The 25,026-nt window shown below is 35.3% G+C and overlaps 1 protein-coding gene across 4 annotated transcripts in view; it reads left to right on the forward strand.

The window, feature by feature from the left end:
• The window catches only part of DENND1B (DENN domain containing 1B), a 168,517-nt gene that overhangs the window by 99,609 nt on the left and 43,882 nt on the right, over positions 1 to 25,026 (forward strand). For all 4 annotated transcript variants that reach the window (XM_087733244.1, XM_087733247.1, XM_087733245.1 and 1 more), the window contains 4 exons: positions 3,167 to 3,267; positions 9,402 to 9,447; positions 10,986 to 11,087; positions 19,044 to 19,169. In XM_087733244.1, the coding sequence (XP_087589370.1) occupies positions 3,167 to 3,267; positions 9,402 to 9,447; positions 10,986 to 11,087; positions 19,044 to 19,169 (375 nt within the window). The remainder of the gene's footprint in view (positions 1 to 3,166; positions 3,268 to 9,401; positions 9,448 to 10,985; positions 11,088 to 19,043; positions 19,170 to 25,026) is intronic.

Here is a 25,026-nt window from a genome sequence, read left to right on the forward strand (position 1 = left end):
AACAGATGCTCATTTCTGCACCTAGGAGCTTGTGCTGCACTCACTGCCTTACCGTCTCCTCCTTCAGCATTTGGCAGGGTGCCTGCCGGGGCTCTGCCTGGCTCCTCTCCCAAGCGCAGGTGCTATCAGACACCCCTCCAAATCCAGTGTCGCCTGTATAGACCTCTGTGTTCAGATGTAAGGAGTCGGGCTCTACCTGGTCCCCGAATGCTTTTCGGATATCTTGAACTGTCTGGTTACTTAAGACATGAGGCATTATTCCAAGATTTGCAGTAGTCCCCATTCTATTTAGAAGAGTGAATATGTCAGTTAAAGAGGTAAGTTATTTAAATAGCTAATGCATTTGACAAATGCAGTCACCGCTGAAACAGTAAAAAAGGCAAAAAGAGAATTTGCGAGAAAATGTGCAATTTTTAATATGAAATCCATAATTATCTTATCAGTATTTGCTTAAAGGCAGAGTTGGCACAGTATTAAAATGTCACACAGTTTGAAGAGCAGCAGAACCCCATAGCTGCTTGCATTACAGGCTGAATACAACAGGAAACTATAAAACATATTCATGCCATACTAAAATGTTTGGAAACCTACTGCAGCAGCATAGATGGAAATGTTTAAATAAGATGTTACACTAAGATGTCATTGAATAGAAAAGCAAGGAACAGTACAGCAAAACCTTGATGTGTAAGTAATCAAATCTTTACCTTTCCTGCTAGAAATGCTAAAATGTAGTAGATCTTTTTAATTACAAATGTTAAATAGATGCCAGTCTGAGTGCCACACCAAAATATAGATTGTAAAACAAGAGAGTTAATAAACCCTCAAATGTTTTAAGGAATTATCCACTTCCTCTGTTAAAGTGAGAACTAAAATACAACACAGACATATGTGTAAGATAGGAAAATATTTCTTCATGCAAATAGTATAGTCACCTTAATTCATAATTTAAGAATGCCTATTAAGAGGAGGAGGAGGCTGTATACATTGGGGGATATCCTGTATAACTCTATGCTCAGCTTTATTTTAGTCTGTGATTGAAATATATGAAATGCTAATTTTTATATAGGTAGTTGCAGTTTGAAATTTATATGCTGTGTACAATAGTATGTGGACCTACTAATTAGTAATTCCATATCCATTTTGAGTAAAAGAGCAAAAAACATGATACTTGGCTTGACTGCGCTATCAGTAGTGTTAGTTAAACTACAGAGAGAGATAGTATGGAAATACAACTCATAAATCCCACTGTATAGAATAGGGATAAGATACTCATTTATTTCTTCCCCAAAATCAATTAATTCTTAGTAACAACACAGTAGTTATTGAAGTAGCCATTATTATAAGTCTAAAATGAGAGTAATTGCAGAGGTTTGATGTAAAGCTAAGAAACGCGGTGTTAATCTGAAATGAAGAGTTTAAATACAGAATTATGATATACTTGGCTTTCTGTAGTGTAGCTGTCAGGCTTGGGCGGTTCGCTGGTCAATAGTGACATTCTGTGTGTCAGTGAACAGAGTCTCCTGATACCTTAACCTGCAGTTCACACATTACTGCAGCTCCAACTGTCGAACATTCATGTCCCTTGGTACTACTGCAGCTTCCAGACTCTCCTGACTGGCTCATGTTTCATTCTTTGGCAATTTGCCCTAATGATATCCCTCAGGAGCTTTCAGACCCTCTTCTTTTCCATATTTAATCGTGTTGTATTAATCTGAGTGCTGAGCAAACTATGCTGCACAAATTGTAGCTGTCCGTGATTTCTGCTGCGATGGTCTTATAATTATTTTTTTTCATTTTTAGTGTAAAAATACATGTACAAAATCGCAGTATAATTTTTATTTACAAGTCTAAATGTCCAAGACAGCCAGTGTGTGAAAGCTTTAACTGCTGATCTGTTCCACAAAGAGGGTTTTTTTTCCTGTAAAATCCGTAATGTTTTAGCACTTGCTGTATGGACAGGATTTACATTTTATTTTTAGCTCTTTGTTTCGTTACTGTAAAAGTACATGTCTAATAAACAGCGCTATTATCAAGTTAACCTCAGATAGTAATTTTGTTGTGATATAAAACACTAGGACAGTCATGTCTTTTTCCTTAAGCTTGGTGTCTTCTACCTGGGGCATTCCCTTTTTTTTTTTTTTTTTTCTTTTTTTTTTTCTTTATTTTATGAGGTTTTTAGTGTTTTATTTGCTGGATATAGGCTACCTCATTTTGAACACAGTCTTGATGTTTTCTCATTCTGTGGTAACTCTGTGGCTGCGTAATAAAATAGATAAATTTGCATGACTCCCTGACAGCAAAGCGGTATTTGATAGATCAAATTTGAGTTCTTTAGGTATTGCAGATTATTTTGTTCACTTGAGGAGTGAGCTAGACCACGTTTCTAACCAATTCCATAGTTGTGGGGTTTTTTGTTTTTGTTTTTTTTTTGAGGTGAGTGGCTTTTTTTGTGGTGGTTTTTTGTTTGTTTGCTTGTTTTAGAAGAACAGGTTTTGAATGGTAAGCGGATTGTAACACCACCTTTCTTGGTCAAGAAGTTTTTAATTTTCTGGTGATGCTAGTGCCAGACTTGCCAGTCTCTGCTTTGGGAAGGGAGTTTTTGAAAACTGTAATAAAGTTGCTTTGCTGTCACAGGGAATATTCACTTCAGATTTTTTTAAAGGTAGTTTGGAAATCAAAATAGTGGCACAAACAGAAATTAATCCTGCTCCTGAGTTTAATGCTCTTCTGCGGCTTCATGCAGTTTCAGATCAATTCCAGTTGTTCCAAATAGCAGAAATGTGGACCATAAAACTCCCCTGAGTCTTCCCCGCTCAGCAGAGCTGAGTGCAGCTGGGCTGCACTCAAGTTCCGTGTGTTCATGGCAGTACCCACATTTGATAAACCTCAAATAGTGCATGTTTATTTTCTTTTTTTCAAGGAAATAGCTGAGCAGGGCTAACTTTTAATTGACTTGTTAGTCTGACTTCTTGCAAATGTTGTACTTCTGTATGTATATCAGAGTTCTTCATAGATGCATTTAAGCAATTAAAAGTAATTAAAAATGCTATAAAAGGTGGTTTGTTGAGGTTAAGACTCTTACATGTCTAAAAATTAATTTAAGATTTTGTATTTTCTTTTTATTCATTTTTTTTTGCCGATTCTCTGTGTGTATTTTTATTTTTAGTTAACTGCTTGTGTTCATGCATCAGCTGCATTGTTATATCCAATGTATTGGCAACACATTTACATCCCAGTGCTTCCTCCACATCTTCTGGACTACTGCTGGTAAGACAGCTAACTTGTTATCCCCATTGCTGAGATTCTTACCTGTCTTGTAATTCTAAGTAACTGATGAAAACACTAACTACTTATGTGACTAAATATACAAGATCCAATTTATGAAAGCATTTAAGCCAGTGCTTAAGTGATGACTTGAATGGAGACATTTCAGCATGCCTTTATGTGGTGTTTGAATTGGTACCTTGAATTACAGTGCTGATTACTATCAATGCAACATTTAGAATCATGTTTGTAATAGCTGTTCCTGTTTTATTGTTAGAGAATGCATTCAGTAATTTAAATGTGGCTGTGTTATGGTTTTCTTTTATTTGGCATTTATCTTAGCTTGAGATAAAAGATAGTGATAGAAGCACACAAAAAAAAACCAACCCGATCAGTTTTTCCGGAATCAAATGTTAGTAGGCATCAATGTTTCCCCTAGGTCTATCCGATAATTTAATATTTGTATTTTAGACTCAGCCAGGTTCAGGATCCTATCCAACACCTTCCTGAAAGCTGAAAATCTCCTTTTGATACTTCCAAAATTTTCATTATAAGAATTCTGCTTCTCCCGATGTGTTTCTCTTCACATGACAGGCTTCATGGTTTTGGCAGATTTTAAAGTTGAACAAGAAAGAATCACTTTTGAGTCACTTCTGATCCTTCAAGGGATGAAGTTTCCACATGCCTGTGTTTTAAGATTCCAGGCTAAGAAGAGATCTACTTTCTTTTATTCGTAGTAGTGCCAGAGATACCAAATAGGAGTTTCCATTAAAGCACCTAAAACAGGAGTATCCATCCCTGGAGACTTTCGCTTTAACTAAACACTGGATCTGTGGTGGAGAAATGAACCATTTAAAGCCATTTTAGAGATCAGGAATTGTTATTATATATAAAAACTGAGTCCAAGTCAGATGCCTACCAACATAAGTCTATGTTTCTGTTACTAATGTTTTTCTTCACAGAAATAAATTATTCTTGTATGTCTGCTGGATTTTATGTTTTGTTTTTCTTCTGGTACCTGTAAATATTGATGTTCCATTGAACTCCACCCAGTCTATTGAACTTCTTGTTTTCAAAGAAATTCTCATTGTTTCCTTAAGTCTCTGATAGTTTTTCCTCAAGTTTACAATATTTGCCCATGGTATATCTTTTTCTGTGATAGTTTCTATACTTCATATGTATATTATTTATTGTTTTTAAAAAGAAATCATAGAATCATAGAATCGTTAAGGTTGGAAAAGACCCTTAAGATCATCGAGTCCAAACGTTAGCCTAGCACTGCCAAGTCCACCACTAAACCATGTCCTCAAGCACCACGTCTGCCTGTCTTTTAAATACCTCCAGGAATGGAGGCTCAACCACTTCCCTGGGCAGCCTCTTCCAGGGCCTGACTACCCTTTCAGGGAAGAAGTTTTTCCTAATATCCAACCTAAACTTCCCCTGGCACAACTTGAGGCCATTTCCTCTCATCCTATCGCTTGTTACTAGGGAGAAGAGACCGACCCCCACCTCCTTACAACCTCCTTTCAGGTAGTTGCAGAGAGCAAGAAGGTCTCCCCTCAGCCTCCTCTTCTCCAAACTAAACAACCCAGCTTCTCCCACTCCTCCCCTTACTTTCAACTATAGCTAAGCCTTTCATCTTTAATGATAGTTTTCTTTTGAAGAAACTCTGTCCTAATTGTTTTTCCTCCTAGCTTTGATAAAATACACCAAGATGGGGGTAGAGCTTGGATGTATTTGTTTAGGTTTTGTATTACTTGAGCTTACTGCCAGAAGCTTTGTAATTTCTTCAGTATCATCCATAAATGCTGCTCTCAGAAGGTAGATCAACACCTTTATTCAAGCTGTACCCTGCAGAGTGCATCCTGAATACTAGAAGATTTTTTTATTCCCTCTCCTAAGCACAGATAATGTTTCCAGAAATAATAATGTTAGATGCTGTACACAGCTTCTTGTGATGATGATAGTAGTGAGATTCTAGGTCATTATGGCATGACCTGAGATTTTTTTTTACTCATTAAGAAGAAGCATGGAGTTTCTTAAACTTGTAAAACTCATTTATATCCCTTTTTCTTTTTCACAGTAGTACAATAGAGTGGGGAAAAAAAAAGTTTCCCTTTTTTAGAGATGTTCAAATGGAAGCTTGAAGTTCACAAAAGGAAATGCACAACTGATGAATTTACCACAGTAACTGTAATTCAGACCTTTTAACTCAGATTTTTGTTCATTTACATTTCTCTATCTGCTCATGTCTGGTTTGAATGGTTCTTTTGTGAGACAGGTTGGAATAGTGTAATAAACCCACATAAAATACTTAGCTTGCCTCATGTTTTGGCATATTAAGAGTGAATAAATATTTTTCTCATAGGTATATGATATATCAAGTTAGAAAACCTTGATGAATTCATAAGGTCAAAGTTTATACTAGGGCAGACCTAGTCTGCAGTCCAAGAGGGTCATGTCAATTTAAAAGTAATAAAATAATTGTCTAATTCTGTTTTATATTTTTCGCTTTGGTAGAACAAAGTTCTTTTATAAAATTGCCTTTTTTCCCTTTAGCTTAACATGCATTTTTATTCCTAGAAACTACGTTGTTGTTGCTTCACTTGGACTTTGTTGCGCTGTCTCCCATGAACTCTCATTTTCTTAGTGTTGTTCTGAAATGGTATTCAAATAAATGAATTAGCGGATTATCAGTTTGATAATTTTGTTCGTTCCAAGGGAGTAAGGCCATTTCTAAACAAAGATAAAATGCATTTAAATCAACTGGTTTAAATATAGGCCCTGATCCTGCAACTTTTCATTGCATATTAATTATCCAATGTATTTTGAGAGAAATCCGCAATTTTTTTTAGTGAGTTGGATTATATATATATTCAAAGTTTCGTAAAGATAAATGATATGATTCTGTGGGGGTTAGAATTTGATAAATTACATAAACTGCTCAGCTTGTACATTTTGTGGGCAAGAAAAAAGCAAAATGTGTCTTTGAGTAAAACAGATCTATATTAAAAAAATATTTAAATTCTTCCCCTTGTCTTTTTAATCAAAAAGCCTCTTAAGTTCTATCAGGCAACCTGATATACAGACTGGTTTTAGACATAATGTAACGGATGTTCTTAAAGTAGTCCAAACCCACCAGTACTGAGCATCAGTGTGGACTGGCCAGGTTATGAGTACTTGCAAGGTCCAGTCTGTGAATGTACTGCATATTTATTTACTTCAGGAAGTTTTTTTCCCCCATGTAGCTTATCTTGGCCTCGATTTCCATTATGAGAACTCCAATGTGAGAATTGGAACAACTATCCAAAAAAGAAGAGATGATAAATTTCTTTTTCTAGAAGACAGCAAAATATTAGGCAGTGAAAGTAATTTTCATTTTAGCTCTAGACTAAGAAAACCCAGGAGAGTTGCTAAAAATGGAATTTTCTGAGTATTTTTTAAGCCTTTATTTCTTTTCTACATTTAAGTAAGCAAAAACATATTGTTGCACTCAGCCCAGTAGGTGGCTGGCTTTCAGGAAAGCTTTTACAAAAATTAAGTTTGAGCATTGATACAGTAATTATATTTGAATAAAATTAATTTTTGTAAAGGAGAAATTTAATTTCATCAAATTTCTGTGTAATTTCTTCGCAAACTAAGTCACTGCTAAAAGAATGTATGACAGTTTTGTCTGTGGATGATAAAGCATCTGTTCTACTGATGGTCTGCTAAGAATATAATGCAATTAGAAAATTCAAGTTACAATTGCAACGTGTCTTTTTATGAGATTTGGTCTCTTCTGAATTGGGATATAGGCATGCCTGTTTTCCTGAGAATGGGGCAATTATTTTCCAATTAACTTGCATGTTTTGCATAACATAGTAATTATTTTAGGCAATGATGCTGTAGATTAGTAACATTTTTGGTAATAACGTGCATAAGCAAGAGAAAAACTATATGGCAGCTCCCAGTAGTATCACAGTAAGCAATTTTGTGTACATATTACAAACCTCTGCTGTTAAGGCTTCAGAATCCAGCAGTAATAAAATTCATTCTTTGCTGAATATGATCAAATTGACTTTCCATGCCTGAAATTTTTATTTCATGCATTTTCAAGATGTGTTTATCTAATTAGCTTTGTACCTTTATTCTGTTAACTTCTCAAAATTGAAATGATGTAGCTGTTGCTTTGTTCCATAGAAAAGAGCTACACGCTACTCTTTTTAATGACAGATTTATTAATGGAGCAAATCATCAGCTGTTTTAAGTTAGTACAGGCCTGGTGCAGCTGCTAGAACAGTGTCGGTGTACAAGAAAACAAGTGTGCATAAAATGCATACATGATATAGCGCTTGTTTTCAGCATAGCTTCTCCAGTTCATGTTATTTGTAACACTAAGAGAACTCTGATGCGATGAACCTGAGGATCTATTTTGCTGCATATTCAGAAGAAGAATCCTCAGTTACGTGTCAGTCACTGGTCATTCTCATTGGCTTGGTTAAATATGTTACGTAGTATAAAGCGCTCTTAAAATTACAGAGTGTTTTAAAGCTGTCTGATTCCTCACTGAATATAAATGCATGTCTGCTCTGGAGGGGCACCCATTTATAATCATATAACCATGCAACTTGTGTTTAGTCCACAAAGGCATGAGGCCTTAGCCTGGATGAAGTCATCAGGAGGTACTAAAATTTTTCAGTATTGGGCTAAGAAAAAGATGTGTGGGGACATGGGGGTCTCCATTTCCCCTTTTGGAAGCCCCATTGCCTAGAAACCTTAAGCCATGACAGTTTTCAGTCTCAGCAAACCTTTATTTTGATAGTATAAACATGATAAAAGCTTATTTTGGCCTCAGCCAGTCTGGGTTTTGGGTGTTTTTTTGTTTGGCGTGGTAGTTTTTTGGTTTTTGGTTTGGTGGTTTGTTTTTTTTTGCATTGATCCTCTCCTGTGGGACATTGTTAATGAGAGCAATTGGCTAATCCACAGTGTGTACAGATTTTGCTAAAACTGGCTGCAGTCACAGGCAGGTGAGAATTGCTACTTTTGGTCCCAGAGTTGGGACCAAATTGATGTGGCCATGTGAACTGATGCAGTGAAGCCTCTCCTCGGGCCTCAAGTCAATTGCCCATCAGTTGGTGCCAGTGGCTCAGATCCGTGATCGAATTAATGCAATGGGAGAAATTATTGTATGTCAGCTATCGGTGTAACTTTGTATGAGTCATCTTACCTTCCATTTATTTTTCAGAGATTATTTTTATTTCGTTTTTTTCTCTCTGCTCCCTTAGTATTTTGTTTCCCACTGAGTTGCTTAAACCAGCCTATCTATTGCTCGCTTCTCTGGAGTGAATAGTTTTAGTAATCTTGCAGTACCCAAAAGTGTGATGATCATTGGATGTTTTTTCCCTTCAGTGCTGCATACTGAGTATATTCTTTGTCAGATGTTGGCAGAACACATTCACTAGAGAAAGAAACAGAAGATTATAGGAAACCGTGATAATTTAGCCTGACTAATTCAGTTTCTTGCTTGCGTGCTGCAGGAGGTCTCACTCCAGAGGCTTTGTGTGGATATTTGTTTTATTTTGAGAATATAGTTCCTTGTCTTATTCAAATTGGAAATGAGAAATTTACTATCTTCAGTTAAATAGGATATGATACAGCTTCCACATGCCGACCGAGGAAGGGTTTCAGAAGCACATCCACAACCAAAACTGATGTTAATGATGTTTGCATTGCAGTGTGGTGATGTTAACTGGTACCATATTCTCCAGAATGGTGTTTTAAAGCCATTCCAGTTCTAGAGACACACCACTTTTGGAACATCTGCTAGGTTAGCTCTGCCATACGGTATGGTTGGTTGTTGAAACTAGGTACGGCAAGCAGGTTAGCAAGCCTTCATGTCTTCCCGCTCGTACTTCCATAGTCAGAAAGTGTCCTTTATTTCGAGGTTGTCTTTACTGCAGAGTAAAAAAATAGAATAAATTCCCCTTTCCTAGTAAAAATTTCAGTAGCAACTGTGTAAATTTAATATAGGCTTAAACAGTGAATGTTAACTAGGGACTGTATGTACCAAGATTTTAGATTTTTTTTGCTCCACAAATGTTGTAGTAGTTGGTACTTAAAACAATAATTTGATGTTTTCCACTTTTTTTCTTCAGTGCACCGATGCCTTATCTAATTGGTGTCCACTTAAGCTTAATAGAGGTAAGTTTACTATACACTTCTGCATACTGGTAAGCGTGAGGTGTGTGTGCCATAAATGGTAATTTGAATGGAAATGCTTCAGAAAGAATCCCTGTGTTGTAGCATACAGAATTACAAAATTTAAGCTTCAGATGCTTTACAAAGTGAAAAATGTCCCTCTTTGAAATCTTACTTTTGAAGTGTTTTATGGAGACTTGTAAGCTCTACATCATGATTTGTTTCTGTGTCTATTTAATAGCTCAATGATAGCTTTTTTTGTGCCTTTTTTAGTGGTTCAGCAACAGATTTTCCCAACAATAAGAACAGTTAAAATTTATTTTGGAGCTGCCATCAATCAAAATTCAGCATCATTCTGATTTCCCAGATAATTTACATTCCTGTTCCTCTGAAAATCTGAGTCTAACATTCATCCCATAACATTCATAACTATTAATGTAGAAATGAATATTTTTTGCCAAGAAACAGGAGGTAGCCTTTTCAGATTTAAACATACAACATACAACAAAACAAATAGAACTCACCGAAGCAGTAAGTAATAGCTGGGTCATAAATAGCTTTGCCTCTTTCCATAACTATTCGATGACACCATTAAGCCTACGTGTGTAGTCTGATTATCATGCAGAGTAGATAATTGATTTGGGAACTTTAGTTGATTTACACTTCTGCTAAAGCAGTTTCTAAGGGTCAATTCACATGTGCTAAGCTGATGAGGTGTGTTATCCCCCAGTATGAGTCACTAGCACTTTTGTGTTGCCAAAAAAGAGCCTTCTATCATGTACACTTCTTAACTCTAGGCATAGCCTTCTGTTCTCTCAAATGAAGTTCTTATGATCTGCATACATAGATCATAATATCTTGACTAGGATCTTTTTCCTTATTCCATCAGAACATAATGGAACAGAAAGGCTTGGTCTGAAAAAGAAGTCACTCAGTTCCTTCTGGAATTTTTTCCTGGACTGCACTATTATGTATTATTGTAGGACCATATAGAAAAGAATTCTATTGTTTTTTCCTGAAAGGAATAAATTGTTTAATTCTTAGCTGCTAGTCAAGTTCCATTAATGAAAGATCGTTTCATCCATTCTTCTATAATACTAGTAGACATCACATGCCTGGGACTTACAGAAATCTGCAAATAATTACTTATTTTTCTCTGTTTTTCATGTGATTATATGATGAACATCCTATCTTTCAGAAATATGAGAGAAAAAAACATTGTTAAAAGATATGTATAGTTCCAATATATTTAACTGTTTTGTGTAAATCTTTGTTTTCAAGAATTCATTTCTTGAATATGTGTGTATTTCAGAGATTATTAATATAACCTTATTGTTCGATGAAGAGGAAATGTTTTTAAAAGCTAATCTGAATCCTGTGTCTAATTCACAAATCCTACATCTAAAGCTCAAAATGTTGTCTTTGCCATTATTGTCCTTTGTAAAATCATCGTTTGTAATCTAGCACATTATAATAAAAATGTACTTCAGGAGGATGCCATAGTAAAATGCTTTTCCACTATTTTTTTTCCCTCTTAACAGAGAGTAAAAAACAGATCACTGGAGGATGTGGTTTTGTTAAATGTTGACACAAACACTCTAGAAACCCCTTTTAATGACCTGAACAACCTACCTGGTGAAGTGGTGAGTCTTACAGATATTTCATTTCTTCTCTCTTATATAGATGCTTGAATTACTAGTAGTTATTTTTGCCTGGTTTTGCTAACTGCTATGAAAGGAATAAGGGGCTGAAAAGCACCGAGTGTAGACCCCTATATTTGAGATTTTTACCTTTTTGACAGTTGAGGAGATGTTGAATGGAACATCATATTCCTTATTGTAAAAGTAGGATCATAATTATAAAGCTAGCTGCATTCATTAGGCATAGCTGCTTTAAACGCAAGAGTCTCTTCATGTCATCTTAATCATTATATTACAAAGTAGGCATTTCTGTCTGCCTAGTGGCATGTCTTGCAAAAGAACGAGAGAGTTTTTGAAGGCAAAAAGAAGAAGGGGGCCAATTATCGGCTTCTGCTTCTCTGCCACCTGCCAGCGTTTTCCTTTTAATTAATGATCTGATGGCACTGGTCAATATAATAAGAAATGCTTGTACAGTTGGGGTCAGAAAATTCAGGCTTTGATCTTCTTCAACTTTCTGAAACATTTATTTGTTTTCTCTAAATTATTTCAGTTTTATTTTAATCTCTTCTATCCTGCTGAGGGCTGTGTGAATGAAAACCTATACTGTTTGTCATTTGCTTTGGCAGAGCAAAGACTGCTTACTTAGAATTCTATTTGTAAATTAAACTGCAAACCCAGTTTGTCATAAAAGACATCTGATCCTTTTGAAATGACGAAAACTGTCTTTTGTCTGTAAAGGATGATAAATTAAGTGCCAGTTCTTTCTGGACTTTGATCTTGCAGAGGGTGCCCCCCCCCCCCTTTTTTTTTTCTTATTGCCTATAGGGGAACATATTCTGTATATCATTTTAAATAGTCGCAAAATTCACTTGTTTTTCCCAATAGAGCTCTAAAAGAATATCATTGTGAAACTACTGTTTTGATTATTTAGTTATAGATGCTCAAGCTATCACAAATGGTTGTCAGCACAAAGAATTTTATATCGAAATGTGAAATCAGAGAGTTATATTTTCTGAAATCGTAAATCACAAAAACAAACTGTCTTAATCAAAGTAAGGCGCTGTAGCGATGTACTATGTCATTTGTTTTTGTTGGTAATTTGTATGTATTTGGTACAATAGAAATCAAACTCTTGATGATTATATTAATGTCAGTTCCCTTTGATTTTAGTGATGTTAAAACCTAGACTTTTTATAGATCACCTGGTCAGTCTTTCTTTTGACGCAGTATCAACTATAGTTCAGAAACGTAAAAGGCTATATAAAAATTATTCTGATGTTTTGTGATTTTACGTTAGTGTATGAAAAAGTATACACACACACACATACATGTATGTACAGTAATTTTGACTGTGCTCTATCATTCAAGAGTATAACAAGTTAAGTAAAAAAGTACTGGTGTGTCAGTAATTTTAACTGACCTTGCATTCAGTAAATAAGGTTGAGGTGGTAATGTCATGGGGGTGCATACCTCTTGTCAAATAATAGCTAGATGCAGAACTGAGAATTAGGCATCATCTTCCATAAGATACTGGAGTTGTAGCTGGAGATCCTTCGAACAGTGAAAATGGATATTTGTGCAATGAGAGGGATTTCTCATTTATTTTACAGATGCATATCAAAATGATCTCTAAATGAGCAGGCTAGCATGAAGAAAAAAGGAATACAGATCTTCCTACTTCTAGAAGTATATTCTCCCCCAGGATATATACATGTTACTATTATTAATGTTAATGAAGGTTATCCAAGTGTACAGACTATACAGTAGACTTAAAATATTTAATTCCATATCTAATATAGAAAAAAACAGAACAACTATGTTCTATGCAAAATATACTTGCAGAATATGGGGATTTTATAATGAAGCTTTTAATTTGAATATTCCCATCTCTTCCTCTACTTCAATCTGTAAAGCACTTTAATTAAACAATTTAATGGAAAACATATATAATTATAGTTGGAAAACCTGGAAACAAAAGGCAGAGACAACATCCGTGTTTGGCTCGTAAAATGACAAAATGCTTGTCCGTCTTTTGCATTCGTGAGGGGCACTGCAACTGCTAACATCTTGGTTAAAAGGTATAAGATAAGAGCATAGAGTCAAAATGGTAAGTTAGACTTAAACATTAAAGCAAATTTCAAAGATACTTACGTATGTGAAGCATTTTAACCTATATAAATAAACCTCATAAGCATACGTACAAAGGTAGTAAAACTTCTGATAAAAAAAAAATATAATGAGTACCTCTGAAGGGTGTTAAAATAGAATGAAGAACTGAAAATGTAAAAGAAGCTCTAGTCTTACTATCCCTTTCAAAAATTGATTCCAGGTTGGTTAACAGCCTAACAAAAGAAATTCAAAGAGTTTTCTAAAACTGTTTCTGGTGTCTGAAGGAAATTGAGTAATTATTTTCTTGATCAATAAGCCTGATGATGTCCTCACACCATAGGTATTTAATAGTTTACCCATGTATAAGTAATACGTCTATTAAAATGTTCTGATTGTGATTTTTTCATGATAAATTTAAGATTGAAAAAACATTATTATATGGCATTGTCTAATAAACTGTATAATAAATTAACTGAGATTTAAAGGCATTTTTAAATCATTCACTCAAGCATTTAAATTATAGTTACAGGCTAGATGACTTTCTATGCATGTGAACTCTATTATTCTGTCAGACTGACCAGTGGTCTTGACTGTGCAAAGGTCAGTGGTCACAGTTGTCCTGAATTACCAGTCCTTTTTTCATGTGGACCCTCTGCTGCGTTGCATGCTGTAATCTTCTTAATGGCTTCATTCCAATATTCACACATAATATTTTAGATTTATTGACTGTTAGAAATACTACCATGCCAGTAGCAGTTCCGCTACTCCTAAGGTATTTAAAATTGGAAAAATAAATCAGTGCAAGACTTTCAGGAATCCTTTGTTTTCTTAGAGGGGGGAAAAACCCTCTTTTTCCTCTCTTCTGGCAAGAACACTTGTTTTTAAATTTCATCATTTCACTGTGAATTTGTCTATTATTTTATAATTAAAAAAAAAAAAAGAAACTAAGTAGCTACTTCTGTGGGAGTAAATTTCCTAATACAATAACACTTAGATCACCACTTGAATAATGTAAGATGTTAGACAAAGAACATGTGATGTATATAAATTAGTGGAGACTGTGGACACAAATTTATAAACTTTGGGCCTGATCCTGCAATACGTGCTTGCAGTTAACTCTGACAAAAAGATTACTCCTGTGCTCAAATTTGAACACTTTCAAAAAACGCTTGGAGAATTGAGGGCATCATGTTTAGCAACCAAGTCTTACTGACTTCTCCATAGACTAAGCAGAACTTTTATAAATATAATCAGAAATTCAGAATTCAGAAAACAATAGGCTTTATAGGTTTTTAGCATCTTCTGTGGTCATTAAGTATGGTTAACCGTAAAATCTACAGAGCTGTTGAAAGATGCGTAGGCTTTGTAGCGTGTGGTGCCTGCACACTATGATGCAATACAGAATCTAAATGGGTTTTTAGAGTTTTAGTTCTGAGATTCCTAAAGCCACAGGATTTTAACACCGTAAATTGGGCATATGAACATTACTGTTCTAAAAGTAGCATTTGAGAAGTAGGCTGTAATTCTTGTAGAAAATTAAACAGTTACTTTATGAAACAATTACTAGGAGTGCAAATTATTTCTGAAAATACAATGATTAATAGTATTATAAAGAAGTTATGGTCAATGTGTAACAGTGCAACTAAAAAGATTTTTTGTAAAAATTTAAATATAATAATTTATTATGTTTTCCCATCAGAAAATAACCAAAAATATTACTAATACATTTTAGAAACTCGGAGCAGTCAACAGTGTTTGCAGTGTTATGAGGCATCTGTTTATTTTGAATAAATTCTTAGAGCTGAGATACTACTGAACCTCGATATAGTTTTAGAAACTAGAATGTGAGATTGAAAAGTACAACTAGTTTTGAAAACATTTGCATTTAAGTAGTTGTTTTCATCTAAATGAGCATTTGTGATTGAATGCTGGGGGGCTATCTGAGATGCCTAAATCCTGTGTGTGTAGATAATATCAAATATGTAGATGCCCTTTCATTAACAATATTGATTTAAATCATATCAGATTCCATTTTGTTGTAAGGCTTTTGTTTTGTTTCTCTTCTCTGCCATCTTCTCTCACTTTCTCACTGTTGAGAGTGAGCTTACTTTTATAGTGACACGATCTGATGGGGAACACCAAAAAACAGTTTAAAGCACAACAACTATCACTGATGCCAGAGAAATACCTGAATATCTTTTTTTCAGGCATGTGGTAGTCACTGGGAACCCCAGTGCATGGTTCTGCATTTCTTAGGTGACAAACGTTTTGAGTACTTCTATATATGCTTTAATTCATATGCGTGCTTAAGTTTTTGCAGCAGCAAAGGCTTTGATTAATAGTTACATCATTTTATTAGTTTATTTTTTAACTTTATATGCAGTTCTATTCTTCTACTCACATGAATATTGAAGAGATATTAGTGATGCTTTGTTTCTGATCAGATAGTTATATTTTAGGAATTTTAGGAAATAATTTAGGAAAGGACATAGGGTGACTTTTAAAAAATAATGCTCTTTTTTTTTAATGACCAACACAATATGTTTCTACATTTTAGATATACTTACTTACATACGAAAGAATAATCACATTGCAATCTTATGACTTTCTAAATCTTTGAAAAACTATTTTATTGATTTAAGTCTTCCTGAAACTCTGATTGCTCTTCATTGGTAGTGTTAGCAGCCCAATGAAGTCACCTTCCTATGAGAAGCCATTGCTAGGAGAAGATAAAACGAGTTTGCTTTCTAGTGTAATTAATAATACCATTTCTGAAATGGATCGCTAACGTCTTCCAGAAATAAATTTTAACAGTATTCTGACCCCTGTGGTTTGTTTGCACATCTTTATTTTTAAACTTTGTAAAAGACTATTTCTGCTTAAGACATGCAAAGAAGGGGAGAAAAAAAGTTTGGTATTCTTAGTCATAGATAGATAGATGGATTAAAGCATATATGAGGAAAAGATTTTGATAAAGATGCTGCTTGGTATTTTTTTGGCTTGGTGCCCGAACTGTGTATTTTCTTTGAAATTTTAAGAGCTATTAATGATGTCACCCAAAGGGGTGTCTCACTTCCTTGGTTTTAGGTTCATGGATCTAAGCAATCACAATCCTGCTTTGCACCAAGTCCTAAGTAGTTCAAAGCACGTGGTCTCTTATCTGTACCTACTGTATTGACTGTAATAACTACTTTAACGCTCTATCTTTGATTTAACTGCGGAACTGGGAGAATTTGCCAGCAACCTATCCAGATGCGCAGCCTGGCTTTGCCACCACTCAGTGGTGGGATAAGCCCTGAGAAAGCACTGTCCCTCTGCGTGCACGTTTGCTGACCTCAGCTTGAAGGAAACCTAGGCAGGTCTCAAGGGTGCTTCAAGAGTGCTTCAGCCAGGACTCTGGTTGTGACGACTGGGAAATCAGGGTTCTGGCCCACATTCTCTCTGCAGGCTTTTTCTTAAGAGCACTGTGCTCCTAGTATATCTGCAGAATAATCTAATAGAGCTCTTCCTGCCTTTTAGCATAGCCTCCTGAGAGAAGCAAAAGTTGGAGGAACTTTCTTTGAACTCCAGCATAGCCTTTTTGAGGCTAGAACTCCCTCCAGGATGGCAGCACAAAAACTGTGCCTGACTTACATATTTTTGTGCTGGAGAACCCGCCTTCAAACTGCCAGCCCATTGGGATGCTTGTAATATTGTTGAACTAATAAAGTACCAATACTGCAGTGAAGTGGGAGATTTTTTGCTTTCTATTGTTCTTTTTAACATGTTTTTGCCTAAAACATCCTGTGTATCAATTCATGTTAGGGTACACAGGGCCTGCCAGAACTGAGAAAATCAGAAAATACCATTTTCCTTCACATCCCCCACTTTGTCCTATAATTCCTCTGCACTACATCATCTTTACCCCTTTCTTCTCTGACCCTGTCTTATTGTCTGCCATTATTTCCCCAAACTTGCAAGGTGTAATTTAGAAGAATGGAGATTTAAAAGAATGCAGAGAATTTTCTACCTTTTCCCTCCCTTATATTTAGAAGATGCTTTGTCTGTCATGACAGAGGCAACATTTTAAGGTTGACAATTCTTTTTTTGACCTCACGTTACTGCTTTTGTTTCAGTGAAACAGAGCTAATGTTGATGGGCGCATTTCCCTTATACAAAGGATATATACATTTATTTCCCCTGGAATTAAATAAACCTTATTTTTAATAACTTAAAAATAATCATACAGTACAGAACAAAAAGAAACCAAAACATGCATTTATTTTTTCAACCTTGAACTGCTTAACTGGTTTTTGTACTCAGACTTGTACTTTTTTTTTTTCTTTTGAGGAAAAAACGTAAATGAGCCTTGGTGTATGCTTTCCATGGGCTAAACGAATCAGGCTCTAAACTTTTATCTAGATCTATGGAGCTTGGATATAAATTGAAAAGATCACAGCTATGGGGAAAAGACCTATACTGTAAAGGCCTTTCTGCATAGATTATGAACATCATAACTCAATAATTTTTTTTTTCAAAACTATGGTTATAATTGGACCCAATGGGGGTCTCTCTCTTTGATCAGATCACAGTAACTGTGACTTTACACTGGAAAATGTCACTACTGTGAAGGTTTATCACCTGTAGAGCTGGTCTTTTCTCTGATGCCATGTTCAGTTCTCATTAGCATTATTCAAAGTTTAGTTGTTAATTAGGTTGACACTTCAATTACAATCATCATCTACAAGAGCAGTCAGGACTACCTGCATAAAGAAACAAAGATACTCATTCTTGCATATATTTCTGTAAGAATGAAAGCTGTTTTGGTGATAGTTTGTGTTTATAATGTTCTGTTTAAAGAGTAACTTTAAATGTGACTTTGTATAGGTTTTAGTGAATTAAATATTGCTTTATTGGGTATATTGCAATACAAAGGGATGTAGAAACGTGTATTCAACATAATTGAAGTTGACTTACTTCCCTAGATGTCCCTCATGTTGAAAAATTGGAGACTATAGAATATAACTGGGTGTAATTCTACATATCTTTAAAGAATACTGTAATAATTCCATAACTATAAGATTTTTCTCCAAAGTATCTCCAAATAAGGGTCATCTAAATTTGTATTTCTAATTTTTTTTTCCAATTCTATATAATCAGTGATTGCTGTTTGCCAAGTAAGAAAAGACCTCCTTCAAACAAAAAAGTCAAGCACTAAAATAAGAATGGTCTTTTTTTTTTTTTCTTTTTAAAAACTACAGGTGTCTCATAAATATTATTTTTTTTCCCTTTCGTATGTTTTATCTTCTAGGACAATTCTAGAGACCATGTATCACTGAATTTACACAAACTTTTCTCAACTATTTGACAGTGGTAGCAGCTACTTCCATGGTGCATGAGAAATGATGTAAGATAGTAATTTGACTTAAAAAAAAAATAAAAATCCCTAAAACTGAGTAGTAAGTGACCATTAAGAGTCCTTAAAATAAGCCTTCATAGCATAAATAAAAAATATCCAACTGTCTTCATTCAAAACAAGTAGGTACATGTTATGATTGAGAGAAAAAAAATCTGCAGAAAAGTGGCTCACATGCAGTTTACTGTAAAATAATTAAGCTTATTTATGTCAAGAGGCCTTGGGAAAAAAAGAGAGCATAAACCAATTTGCATTAGCACTCTACCATCGTCCCCTGCTTTCATTTCAATTAACAGACCAGCAGGTGCTCTTTGCAGTTAAAAAGATAAGCTATCAAGGAGGAGGATGAATTTTTGGCTGACCTGTAGACACCATGGTTTGCCTGCTGATTGGGTTCATACCTCGCTGTACCAATTTCTGAGGTGTTAATTTAACTGTTCCACTCTGTCATGCAGGTCTCGGCCTTGAAAAATAAACTGAAAAAGCAGTCTACAGCTACGGGTGATGGAGTAGCCAAGGCCTTTCTTCGGGCACAGGCAGCACTGTTTGGATCCTACAGAGATGCACTAAGATACAAACCAGTAAGGCTTCTTCTTTACTTCTTTTTTTCTTTAATTTATAAGAGCCCAGTCTCATTCTTTGTAAGGAAAATATGATATGTTTTATCCCAGTTTCATCCCAAAGAAAATGTTTTAAATCTTACTCTATGCTAAGGATACGTTGGCAATTTAGAAGTCATGACCAGCTCCTGACAGTGAGTTGTACTGAAAAATAAATACTCATCTAAAGTCAGTTATTTTCTTATTTGTATCCCTTTCATAATTTATCTAGTATAAAATCAGATTGTGTTAATGAAGCTACTTACACACAGCTCACCTGTTTTAATGTGGTGAAGAACTGAAGAGGCTGTGCCCATCATTGACCCCCATCATTTTTCACTGTACTGGTCCAGAGACTTTCCTGTGTTTGAGGCCAGAAGCTTTTTATTTGGTAGCAGAAGCCAGACATGAGTCAAACATGCATCTCTTATATTATACACTTATCTTGATTTCACTGAGAAGTTAGGAGAAATGAAAATCCATTTCATCCCATCAGAACTGGAGAATTTTTATTTCTGATGTTTTGCTGGTACTCAGTAGATTAATGTGTTATGGGCTTTCATCCTTTCTGGCTTCTGAGGGTGGCACATATTGAGCCTATTAAACATAAAATCATTAATCAGAAACAAGTTAGAGATTAATTTCATCTGTCAGTGCAGATTCTTTTCCTATGATATTTGGAAACTACTGATAGTAGTTCCATTTGATAAAATGCATTGAGATGACATAGGCTGAATCAGATTCTGAGGATATGATGTTTGGTGGTCTGACTAATTCCGTTGTTTATTGAGATTTGATAGGAGAAAATCATCCTTGCTTGAGGTATCAAGTTTGTAAATCTGGTGGGTGTGTGGGTGCGTGAGTGAATGTTTGTTTGGAGGCGAGGAGGGCAGTATATTCTGTCGGGTAAGGAGCTATGTGGTATTCCTTCATGGAAATGGATAGGGTCATTACTAATTCCAGATGAGGCCTTTTCCTAGAGGAAACATTAAAATACAGTGTGGCAGGGTCTTTTTTCTACCCAAGTGATTCTCTTACAGGTAGTCTTTTTTGCCATAAGTGTTGTACATGCTGTCTGTGCCACTGACAACAATTGTTATTGAGATGAAAAGTAACCCATGCAGAAATGATGTTTAAGGGTTTAGTTCAAGTATTTGTGTTTAGCGGTCATTATAGTTTTCTTATGATATGGAAAGCCAGTTTGCATGCTATATTGAAATGACTGTACCTATTTTCAAAATTGCTAGAGTTCAACACAGTGTTAGTTTGATTAAAACAAATAATTCCAATAAAGCAGATAGTTGTTGTTTATTCCATAGTGGCATTACCTGACATTGCTTCACTGCTTATCTAATTTGTCCCTTAGTCTAAAGGTGAGGACACTGGTCTGTGTCAACTCATGGCAGCTTGCAGTAATGGTTATTAAGCCAAAAAGTGTCTTAATCTACAGTCGATATATGCAAACAGAAGGATGTCAGTCTAGTTGACGTCCTTACTTCTCTTCTGACCAGAAATAGGCTTCAGTCAGTCCTTTGTTTTGGTAAATTTGTTGAACTGAATGTGGAAGTTCTTTAGCATTCTGATTAGCATCTTGGTTGAAATGAGCTCTCCTTTTAACTGATTTCCATTTTATTTCAGTTTATCCGTTGGCATATCTGAGTTATCTACATTTGCAGTGTATTGGAAGTAGTGCACCATGCATCATTTCAACTGGCAAACATTTGTCAAAGTGACCTTTGCAGTTTTTCTTTCTGCATTATTTTCTTTTGCCTTTTTTTTTTTTTTTTTGGCTCCACTGATTGCATATAAGAGAGGATATTTATGAAACCATTGTGGCCTGATGGTGGGTGGTTTTTTGTTTTTTGTTTTTTTTTTTAAAGATATGTTATTTCATAATGTCTTAACAGGCAGAAGTCTGCTGGCAAATACCAGCATATCTTGGACTGGCATCAACTTGTCCAAAGACAAAGCATATTTAAAAAAAAAAAATAAATTGTAACTTATTTTGAGCTGTGTTCACATTGTTTTAACTAGTTTTAGTATTTTACAGAATTTTTATTGTGATAGAAAAATTTATTAGAAGCTGAATTTGCTCTGGATTAGTAGAAACTAATAGGAGTTGTGCCATGATTGTTGAGCTCATTTTACATGAGCCTTTTGAACTCAGTTTAATGCATTGTGAATTGGGAAGTTCAAAAGATCAAGTCACATTTATAGAATCATAGAATTGTTTAGGTTGGACGAGACCTTTAAGATCATCAAGTCCGACCATTAACCTAGCGCTGCCAAGTCCACCACTAAACCATGTCCCTAAGCACCACAGCTACCCACCTTTTAAAAACCTCCAGGCATGGGGACTCAACCACTTCCCTGGGCAGCCTGTTCCAATGCTTGACACCCCTTTCGGTGAAGAAATTTTGACTGTATTAGGACCATTTGTCAGGAGTCTCAAAACTTGTGAATTGCTATTTTAAAGAAAATACTACCTTTTTTTTTTTTTTTTTTTTGGTGCTAGATCAAATAAGGAAATCTAAACCAGAGCTATGGACTTCATTTACATTCTTTCAGGAGCTCAAGTAGTATTCATGTTGAAAATTTCTGGGGCTGTATTTAAATCAGAATATTTTCTATATAGATTTGAAATACTTTTGCAATAAATAAGCTTCAGAATCAATAACTGAGAGGTTTTGGGGTACCATTTTTAGGATCACAAACATTCTGATGAAAAATAAAATAACGTGTTTGGATAGTTATCGATTGCTTGTAAGTTGAAAAATATGTTTAAGTGAACTATTTTACTTACAACGGTGTGTTCTGTATGATTTCAACTTGAAACATGGAACAACTGTCATTAATATTCACTTTGAGTAAAGAACAGCTTTGATAGTGTCTGTACTCATCCAACACTTCTCTTCACTCCAAACGCTGTTCATCATGCTGAACACTCATTCTGTGCAACTGTTTGTTTTCAGCATAGGACAGATTCTCCTCGGTACAGCAATATGTCTTGAACAAACGTCTAGCAATTATTGAAAAAAAAAATGATTGGTGAAAAGGAAAATGCGAAGCTTCAGGGGTCTTGGAAGGAGTTCATGGGACTCCAAAAGACCATATGGAAAATTTGACTACTCTAATGCAGACAGGAAATATGACATGTAAGAGATAAAGGTGATCGTATTTTTTTGTGTAATAAATGGTAATAAAAATCTCAATCCTGTAAAAGTTTCCAAGAAAAGTGGAAATAGTTGTTTTTTCTGATTTAGTCTGGATACTGAATTAAAGAACTCAGTCAAATTGATATAACTGCCAAGAGTATTTTTGTAATACGCTACACTGTACATTAGCAAATATTGCATAATAGGAGCGGATCTGTAGAGCAAAACAGTACAGTTGGTGCTAAGGACCTGACATCCACACAGTGTGCATTTCTAGCTTTATTGTGGTTCTTACTTGAGTCTGGTGTTGAATACTGAATATCCATGACTAGCTGGAGCTCATTTTCTGCTTTAGTTTAATCCGGAAGGAATCCAGTTAATGCATGGTAGATGGGGACGATTGAAAAAATTCTTTATACAACCTCTTTTACTATCTTATCACTGTTCCAAAATTTTGATAGGGAAGGGAAAAAGAAAATAAAACAGATTTTCATCTTTATTTACTTCACTGTCATTTGATAAATGACTGAAAAATAATCCAGAACAAAATTGTCATCAGTGGAATAGTGAATTAGAATGTTTTTGTATGTGGTCCCATTCACATAAAGGACTGCCACCTATTTTGATAGGGTAATGTGCACAGACTTTGAGGGGGGGGTGTGGTGTGTCTCCAGCAGTGCAGACCTACAGCCGTGGCAATGAGGCTGTTCAAACTGTTTTGCTATAAGGAGTCCTGGCATATAGAAGGGCAAGCGGTCAGTGCATGGTTGTACTCAGCCAGCTAGCAGCTGTGGTATGAGCCATTGTGTGATCTGCAACGTCAGTGATCACAAACAGTTTGGATCACAAGAGTCTAATCCTGCTGAGGCATTGCAATGATCAGAGTGTTGTGACATAAGTGTTACTTGTACCATGTAAATGCATATACAAATCCAAATTATGTTTACTTTGGGTGGTCAGAACTTAGCCTTGAACCTTTTGTTGCTCCTATTTTCTTTAGGTAGTCCAGCATTTGGGAATTTATTGTGGGATAAGATTGCACGTTCCATGTTTCAGAATTATGTGCATCGGTGGGAGTTAGATACAAAGATTGCAATTGTGCAGTTTGTGTCATTTTGTCAATCAGTGTATGTGCAACATTGTGTTTTTTCTAGCTATTTTACTTTACACATTCTTCATATGTCATTTTTAAGCATCCTTCCTTATATCAGACAAGAGCCACGCCAGTCAAACATTTCAACAACTCTGTGGTGGCAAGGGAAAACGGGCCTTACACATGTACTTGTGCAAACCTTGCAGATGAAAGCAAAGACTACTAAATTTTTTCTATTGCTCATATACAGTATGGTCAGTTAATAAAACACTATATGATGTAAAGAATTCTTAAACAGGCAATATTCCCACTGACAATCTATGTCTAAAGAGGGAAAGGTAGGTAAGAGAATGAGGAAGGAGTGGAAGAATAATGAGTATAAAAATATTTACCATAATAGAGAGTAATTTTAACATCGTCAGGAATATAAGCAAAGCAGAAAAGCTGTTTGCTCTTGGGCAGCAAACATGAGGAGGATATATAGGTGTGATTTTTTAAAACAACAATAACTTATTTTCTACCTTTGAAAAATGGGCTTTCCTTCAAGAATTAGCTAACAAAAGATTAAGTTATTGAAAAAAATTGCCTCTTTGGGGGAGAAGGTCCTCAAAGCTCTTGATGTTACAACAAAAGAAAGAAACCCAGGATAACTTTAAGTTATGATGGTTGTAGCATCACTCATCAGAAATTAAGAAATGAAGAGCAAAGGGTAATGGCTTGCTGTGGAATGCTCAGCAGTAGGAGTTCATGGTCTCATCAGCACGCCAGGGTGCTGAGATAACTTCCAGCTTGAAGATAGCACAACCTGTCAGACCTCACTTTAATTGAATGCTAACTGGAGTGCTTTGGGCCAATATTGACACTATTTTAAGTAGTGACATTGACTCTCCAACAGTTGCAGGTATTGTATTCAATATACAATAAAGCAAAATAATACAATTAAATGTTAAATTAGGAAAAAAAATAGATATTTTAAGATTCAGAATGCACCTGAATTACTTGAGAATGCATAAGTAATGGTTGCTTATAATTGAGTTTCAAAATGAAACCTTTTGAGGACAGGTATCTCTTGAAATGGGCATTGACTTGTTTACCTTTCCTCCAAGAGTTAGGCATAAAAAGTATAGCAGAGTACAGAAACAGAGAAAGAGTAATGAAACGCCGGAATATTGTTTGTGTTTAAATCCAGAACCACCCTGGGTAATATCCATTATGACTATTTATTGTGACTTCCATAAGAATTTTAATTATATGTTGAAAACCATATTGTTTAATTTGTCTTAAGGATCGTAGTAGTCCTTTATTGAATATAGATATTGTATTAATAGGAGTTGTTGCAGGTTTTAATTGTGACTATAAGACATATCATCATATGTGAATCTTTCTTTGGGTAGATTGCAAGAAATTTGCAAATTTTGCAGAAATTTGTTTGTAATTTTAAATCACACCTTCCTGAGTAGAATCATAGGTCATACTCAGTTATCCCCCGGCCTTTATCTCTGACTGTCATGACAACAGCTGAAATTTCAGCTTTGTACTTCCTGTATTTTAAACAGAGGAATTTTAATATCAAAACCAAAATCGTGTTTAA

This window comes from Nipponia nippon, unplaced genomic scaffold, assembly GCF_047370975.1.
Source record: "Nipponia nippon isolate SJK-2023a ecotype South Korea unplaced genomic scaffold, ASM4737097v1 scaffold_5, whole genome shotgun sequence".
Taxonomy (NCBI): domain Eukaryota; kingdom Metazoa; phylum Chordata; class Aves; order Pelecaniformes; family Threskiornithidae; genus Nipponia; species Nipponia nippon.